This window comes from Colobus angolensis, unplaced genomic scaffold (assembly GCF_000951035.1).
Source record: "Colobus angolensis palliatus isolate OR3802 unplaced genomic scaffold, Cang.pa_1.0 Scaffold25, whole genome shotgun sequence".
Taxonomy (NCBI): Eukaryota; Metazoa; Chordata; class Mammalia; order Primates; family Cercopithecidae; genus Colobus; species Colobus angolensis.
In genome coordinates, this window is record NW_012115710.1 from 4,352,877 (window position 1) to 4,360,691 (window position 7,815).

The following is a 7,815-nucleotide window of genomic DNA, read 5'->3' on the forward strand; positions in this document are numbered from 1 at the left end:
TTTTTTTTTTTTTAAGGCAGGGGCTCACGATGTTGCCCAGGCTGGTCTGCAACTCCTGGATTCAAGCAATCCTCCTGCCTCGTCCTCCCAAAGTGCTGAGAGTACAGCACTTTGGTCACCTATGGCTAATTTCATCTATCTTTTTTATTTTTATAAATGCAGGAATGAAAACATTTAAAATCACATATATGACTCAGGTGATATTTATACTGGATTGCTGTTTTTCTGGAATAAACAATGGTCTATAGCTTGTTTTTGTAGGGGCTTTAAGAGTGGTTTCTACCAGCCTGGCCAACATGGTGAAACTCCATCTCTACTAAAAACACAAAAATTAGCCACGTAGGTGGCGGGTGTCTGTAATCTCAGCTACTCAGGAGGCTAAGGCAGGAGAATCACTGGAACCTGGGAGGTGGTGGTTGCAGTGAGCCGAGATTGTGCCACTGCACTCCAGCCTGGGAGACAGAGCGAGACTCCGTCTCAAAAAAAAAAAAAAAGAGATGGTATAAAAGAAAAAAAATGAGGCCGGGCGCGGTGGCTCAAGCCTGTAATCCGAGCACTTTGGGAGGCCGAGACAGGCGGATCACGAGGTCAGGAGATCGAGACCATCCTGGCTGACACAGTGAAACCCTGTCTCTACTAAAAAATACAAAAAAACTAGCCGGGCGTGGTGGCGGGCGCCTGTAGTCCCAGCTGCTCGGGAGGCTGAGGCAGGAGAATGGCGTGAACCCGGGAGGCGGAGCTTGCAGTGAGGTGAGATCCGGCCACTGCACTCCAGCCCGGGTGACAGAGCGAGACTCCGTCTCAAAAAAAAAAAAAGAAAAAAAATGGGCTGGGCACAGTGGCTCACGCCTGTAATACCAGCACTTTGGGAGGCCAAGGGGAGCAAATCACAAGGTTAGGAGTTCAAGACCAGCCTGACCAACTACCAGAGTAGTGAAACCCTATCTCTACTAAAAATACAAAAATTAGATGGGCCTGGTGGCACGCACCTGTAATCCCAGCTACTCAGGAAGCTGAGGCAGGAGAATTCGCTTGAATCTGGGAGGTGAGGGTTGCAGTGAGCCAAGACTGCGCCACTGCACTCCATCCTCGGAGACAGATTGAGACACCGTCTCAAAAGAAAAAAAAAAGAAAAAAAATTCCAGACACAGTGGCTCACACCAGAAATCTCAGCACTTTGGGAGGCTGAGACGGGAGGACTGCTTGAGCCCAAGAGTTCAAGACTAGCCAGGTCAACAGAATGAGACGCCAGTCTCTACTTAAGCAATAAAAAAATTTGCCAGGCATGGTGTTGTATGCCTGTAGTCCTAGTTACTTGGGAGGCTGAGGTGGGAGGATCACTTGAACCCAGGAGTTTAAGGCTTTAGTGAGCCATGATCATGCCACTGTACACCAGCCTGGGTGACAGAATGAGGCCCTGTCTCAAAAAAACAAACCAAAGAAAAAAATAATAAGTGGCAGAGATTTGAGTCAGTCGGGTTAAACCAAAGTGAGGTCTTAACTATGCCAGCAGCCTGCCCTGTCTCCAGGCCCACAAATGAGTCCCCAAGGTCTGTATGTTTGGCAAAGGCATGGGGTTTTGTCCCCCATTATAAAGCACACTCAAGTTGTATTTTAAGCATCTGAGTCCTCACCTGGCCCCTGCCCCTGCCCCCATGCCAGCTGGGAGGTGGTGTCAGATGGCCCTGGCTCCAATCCCAGGTTGGCACCGGCCAGCCGACTGACTCCCTTTCTCTGAATGTGAACTTCCCCATCTGTAAAATGGGGATGCTCAAGGTCCCTGCCCTAGGGCCCTGTTCATTTGACCCAATGCTGGCTCAGCTGCGTTTGACTAGAACGTACATGGTGCCTGGCTGAGTCAGGGATAAGAATGTGGGTTCTTGGCTGGGCGCAGTGGCTCACGCCTATAATCCCAGCGCTTTGGGAGACTGAGGCGGGCAGATCACCTGAGGTCGGGAGTTCGAGAGTAGCCTGACCAACATGGAGAAACCCCAACTCTACTAAAAATACAAAATTAACCAGGCATGGTGGCACATGCCTGTAATCCCAGCTCGGGAGGCTGAGGCAGGAGAATCGCTTGAACTCGGGAGGCGGAGGTTGCAGTGAGCCAAGACTGCACCATTGCACTCCAGCCTGGGCAACAAGAGTGAAACACTATCTCAAACATAAATAAATAAATAAATAAATAAGAATATAGGTTCCTAAGGCCAGCAGGGCTGAGTGTGGATCCTGAGCTACAAAAGCCTGGGAAAGCTACTTTATCTCTCTGTGCCTCGGTTTCCTTCCCTAAAAAATGAGGATAATAGGCCAGGCACAGTGGCTCATTTCTGTAATCCCAGCACTTTGGGAGGCCGAGGTGGGTGGATCACCCGAGGTCATGAGTTTGAGACCAGCCTGGCCAACATGGTAAAACCCCCATCTCTACTAAAAATACAAAAATTAGTCAAGCGTGGTAGGGTCCTCTGTAGTCGCAGCTACTCAAGAGGCTGAGTTATGAGAATCGCTTGAACCAGGGAGGCGGAAGTTGCAGTGAGTCACTGCACTCCAGCCTGGACAACAGAGGGAGACCCTGTCTCAAAAAAACGGGCATAGTAATCCGCAGTCAGAAGGACTTTTTACCTGTGTGAGTCTCAGTTTCCATCCCTGTAAAATGCTACTGTAGTCTCTATAATGAAGTTTATCTTTTTTATATAAAAAGATAAAACTTGGAGATGGATGGTGGTGACGGTCATTCAACAATGTCAATATGTTTTTTTTCTTTATTTTTTTGAGACAGAGTTTTGTTTTTGTAGCCCAGGCTGGAGTGCAGTGGCTGGTCTCGAACTCCTCACCTCAGGTGATCTGCCCGCCTTGGCCTCCCAAAGTGCTGCAATTACAGGCATGAGCTACTGCACCTGGCCTATGATGTCAATTTTTTTTTTTGAGACAGTCTTGCTCACTCACCAGACTGGAGTGCACTGGCGCGATCTCAGCTCACTGTAACCTCTGACTCCCAGGTTCAAGCGATTCTCCTGCCTCAGCCTTCCGAGTAGTTGGGATTACAGGCACCCGCCACCATGCCTGGCTAATTTTATTTTATTTTATTTTATTTTTGAGAAGGAGTCTCACTCTGTCGCCCAGGCTGGAGTGCAGTGGCACAATCTCGGCTCACTGCAAGCTTCACCTCCCGGGTTCACGCCATTCTCCTGCCTCAGCCTCCAGAGTAGCTGGGACTACAGGCGCCCACCACCAAGCCCGGCTAATTTCTTATATTTTTAGTAAAGACGGGGTTTCATCGTGTTACCCAGGATAGTCTCAATCTCCTGACCTCATGATCCACCCACCTCAGCCTTCCAAAGTGCTGGGATTACAGACATGAGACTCCCAGCTAATTTTTGTATTTTTAGTAGAGACAGGGTTTCACCATGTTAGCCAGGATAGTCTCAATCTCTTGACCTTGTGTTCTGCCTGCCTCAGCCTCCCAAAGTGCTGGGATTACAGGCGTGAGCCCCCACGCCCGGCATGATGTCAATATCCTTAATGCCACCGAACCATACACTGAAAACTAGTTAAAATGATAAATTTCATGGTACGTATGTGACCATGATTTTAAAAACAAAGAAAGATAAAACGAAATTCTGACTGTAATGTTCCTAAAATCCTGTTCCTCAGGAGGTAGTAGACATTTCTTTTCTTTTTTCTTTTTTAGAGACAGGGTCTCGCTCGGTCACCGAGACTGGAGTGCTATGGTGCGATCACAGATAGCTCACGGCAACCGCAAACTCCTGGGCACAAGCAATCCTGCCATCTTAGCCTTTCACGTAGCTGAGGCTACAGGCATGTGCTACCATGCCTGGCTAATTTATTTATTGTTTTTGGTAGATGTGAGGTCTTGCTATTTGCCTAGCTGCTCTCAAGTGATCCTCTCACCTCCGCCTCTCAAAGTTCTGGGATTACAGGTGTGAGCCACCACTCCCAGCCTGCTCTATTATTTACTTTTCCCACAATGAAATACATTAAAATAACATAGGAAAACATACATTTGAGTTTGCCTCAAAAAATACACTTAAGAAGAAAGTGGGTGGCTCACGCCTGTAATCCCAGCACTTTGGGAGGCCTAGGCGGGCGGATCACGAGGTCAGGAGATCGAGACCATCCTGGCTAACACGGTGAAACCCCGTCTCTACTAAAAACACCAAAAAAAAAAAAAGAAGAAAGTGTAAGGCCGGGCGCGGTGGCTCATGCCTGTAATCCCAGCACTTTGGGAGGCCGAGACGGGTGGATCAGAAGGTAAGAAGTGGAAGAGCAGTTTGACCAAGATGTTGAAACCCCTTCTCTACTAAAAATGCAAAAATTAGCCAGGTGTGGTGGCACGTGCCAGTAATCCCAGCTACTCAGGAGGCTGAGGCAGGAGAATTGCTTGAACCCGGGCAGCAGAGGTTGCAGTGAGCCGAGATTGCGCCCCCTGCACTCTAGCCTGGGTGACAGAGCAAGACTCCATCTCAAAAAAAAAACAAAAACAAAAACTGAAAAGAAGAAAGTGTAATAATAGTAATTATCCTTATAATTAATTTTTCCCATAATTTCTCCATGTTACATCAACATTAAATTAAAACATCCAGGACTAAATTATTATTATTATTATTTTCGAGATGGAGTCTTGCTCTGGCGCCCAGGTTGGAGTGCAGTGGCACAATCTCAGCTCCCTGCAACCTCCGCCCCACATCCCCCCGCCAGAGTTCAAGTGATCCTCCTTCCTCAGCCTCCCGAGTAGATGGGATTACAGGTACACCCCACCACACCCAGCTAATTTTTTGTACTTTTAGTAAAGACAGAGTTTCACCATATTGACCAGGCTGGTCTCAAACTCCTGACCTCAAGTGATCCACCTGCCTTGGCCTCCCAAAGTGCTGGGATTAGAGGCGTGAGCCACTACGCCCGGCCAAGATTAAATTAAGTGTCATACTGTACATGAAGGGCCAAACAATAATCCTGTCTCATAATCAGTACAATCAATGACAATGACTGACATGGAGAATGGCCTTGGCTTCCATGCCACCATCAGGGCTGACCTCCTGAACACCTGCTCAGCCACATGCCCTGTGCAGAGCATTCCATGGGCACCTGATAACACCTACCCCATCAAGTGACTTGTACGTTAATCCTCTGATCCAACTCTATTTGTCCAGTGAACCCAGTACAGTAGAGGCCAGCAAACTTTATTCATGATGAGCCAGAGATATTTTTTGCCATTGAGGGCCAGCTAACTACCCAGCTCGCTGCCATACGGGAAAAACAGCCATAGACAACATGTAAATGAATGGGCATGGTTGTGTGCCAATAAAACTTTATTTGCAAAAACAAGCAGTGGGCTGGATTTGGCCTAGGGGCCATAGTTTTCCAACTCCTGCGGTAGACAAACTGGAAGCAGTGAACAGGCTGTTGGTCTGCATTTATGTATTTAAGTATTTAAGGTAAGTATTGAAGATATGGCCAGCCGGGTGCAGTGGCTCACACCTATAATCCCAGCACTTTGGGAGGCCGAGCAGGTGGATCACCTGAGGTCAGGAGTTTGAGACCAGCCTGGCCAACACAGTGAAACCCCCATTTCTACTAAAAACACAAAAATCAGCCGGACGTGCTGGCGGGCGCCTGTAGTCCCAGCTACTTGGGAGACCAAGTCAAGAGAATCTCTTCAACCTGGGAGGCGGAGGTTGCAGTGAGCCGAGATTTCGCCACTGCACTCCAGCCTGGGCAACAAGAGTGAAACTCCGTCTCAAAAAAAAAAAAAAAGAAAAAGATATAGCCTGACACACAGTGAGCATTCCCAAATGATTCACTTTTTTTGTTTGAGAGAAAAGGTTTCAATATGTGGCTAGGCTGGTCTCAAACTCCCAAAGTGCTGAGATGACAGGTGTAAGCCGCCGCGTCCGGCTGAATTCACGATTACATTTACGGGTTACCAGCAGGTAGTCTACGTCAGTGACTCACATTTCCACCATTGTGCCTTAAATGGCAAAGTAGCCTGTCTCTCTGGCTCGTTCCATTAGACTAGAAGCTCCCTAGGGCCAGAGCCGCATCTGCTTGTACAGTACTGGTCCTCTACCACCCGCAGCAGGGTATCCGCATAAATGTTCACAATCACTTTACCTTATATGCAAGTAACGCATGTATAGACACATACACGTTAACAATCGCTTTACCTTACATATAAGTAATGCATGTATAGACACAAACGCAAATAAAACCTCTGAGGCCCGCAGGTCCTTGACACCTCTATCAGCCCCATCGGACTGTGAATTCCAGGGCAGCCAGGCCATGACTGGATCTGCAGGTCCCAATACAAGCCTGTCATCCAGCAGGCGCTCAACAAACAGGTGACCAAACCCATCAGGCCCAGTTTTTGGAGAAGGCTGGGACTCACCTTAAGGGAAGGGATGTCCTCGGCGCGGATGACGAACTCGTCCCGCTCCCGGAAGATGCCCTCTCCGCCACTCTCGCCGGCCTCCTCGTCCGTCTCCCCACACACGGCCGCCGTCTCCTGCTTCTTGGCCAGATGCAGGGGCCGTGTGTCCGGCAGCTCGGGGTCTTCAGGGGACGGGGCGGCGGGCTCCTCAGGAGGGGCAGCGGGTGGGGCAGCGGCTGGTGTGGGTGGCGGTGGAGGCGAGGGCATAGCTGGTGGAGGTGGTGGCGGCAGCGGTGGTGGCGGTGGTGAGCTGGGCGTAGGGGCCACCAGCGGGGGCGGCGAGGGCAGGGCTGGCTGTGGCGGCGGAGGGGGTGGTGGAGGCTGAGGCTGAGGAGTCGGGGCAGGAGGTGGAGTGGGTGGGGGTTTCTCCTCCAGCAGTGGGGGCTCTGGGGGAGACAGGGACATCAGGCCTGGGTGTTATTCATCATTCCTGGCACCTTTCCTCTTGTCCTTTAAACATCACTTTCTGTACCAAGAACCCCTCTGTCCGTAACTACCACTCAGCTCCCAGTGGCCCTTCTACCCTATCGGAGTCTCTGCAGAGACCTACTCTGGCTCCTGTGGCTGTAAAGGAGACCCATCTCCCATCCCTAATCCCCTTCTCAGTCCTGAAATGTCTCTTTGTGGTCTCAAAGCCCTTGTCTGGCTCTTAACTCCTCCTCCTCAATGACCCTCCCAACTCCTAAATCATCACCTCCCTAGCTCTACTTCCTCACCCTGTCTTCCTCCAAGGCCTCATCCTCCTCCCTCCAGGCCCATCTTTGTCCTTTCCTTGGCCTGCTCACCAGTGTGCAGACTGCTAACCCCTCCTCTGTCTGCCAGCTCCCTTCTTCAGGCCTTTTAAGAACCTCATAGGAGACGGGCATGGTGGTTCACACCTGTAATCCCACTACTTTCGGAGGCCAAGGCAGGCGGATCACTTGAGGTCAGGAGTTTGAGACCAGCCTGGCCAACATGGTAAAACCCTGTCTCTACCAAAAATATAAAAAATGAGCCAGGTGTCGTGGCGGGTGCCTGTAATCCCAGCTACTCAGGAGGCTGAGGCAGGAGAACAGCTAGAACCCGGGAGGCGGAGGTTGCAGTGAGCCACGATCATGCCACTGTACTCCAGCCTGGTGGACAGAGTGAGACTCTGTCTTAAAAAAACAAAACAAAACAAAACAAAAAAAACGGCTGGGCACGGTGGCTCACGCCTGTAATCCCAACACTTTGGGATGCCGAGGTGGGCAGATCACTAAGTAAGGAGTTCGAGACCAGCCTGGCCAACATAGCGAAACCCCATCTCTACTAAAAATACAAAAAATTAGCTGGGCATGGTGGCAGGCACCTGTAGTCCCAGCTACTTGGGAGGCTGAGGCAGAAGAATCACT

General features: G+C 49.9%; 1 protein-coding gene across 1 annotated transcript in view; it reads right to left on the reverse strand.

The window, feature by feature from the left end:
• PRR12 (proline rich 12) overlaps positions 1 to 7,815 on the reverse strand; it is a 41,562-nt gene that overhangs the window by 24,148 nt on the left and 9,599 nt on the right. The window contains exon 7 of the mRNA XM_011946519.1: positions 6,404 to 6,831. Within this exon, the coding sequence (XP_011801909.1) occupies positions 6,404 to 6,831 (428 nt within the window). The remainder of the gene's footprint in view (positions 1 to 6,403; positions 6,832 to 7,815) is intronic.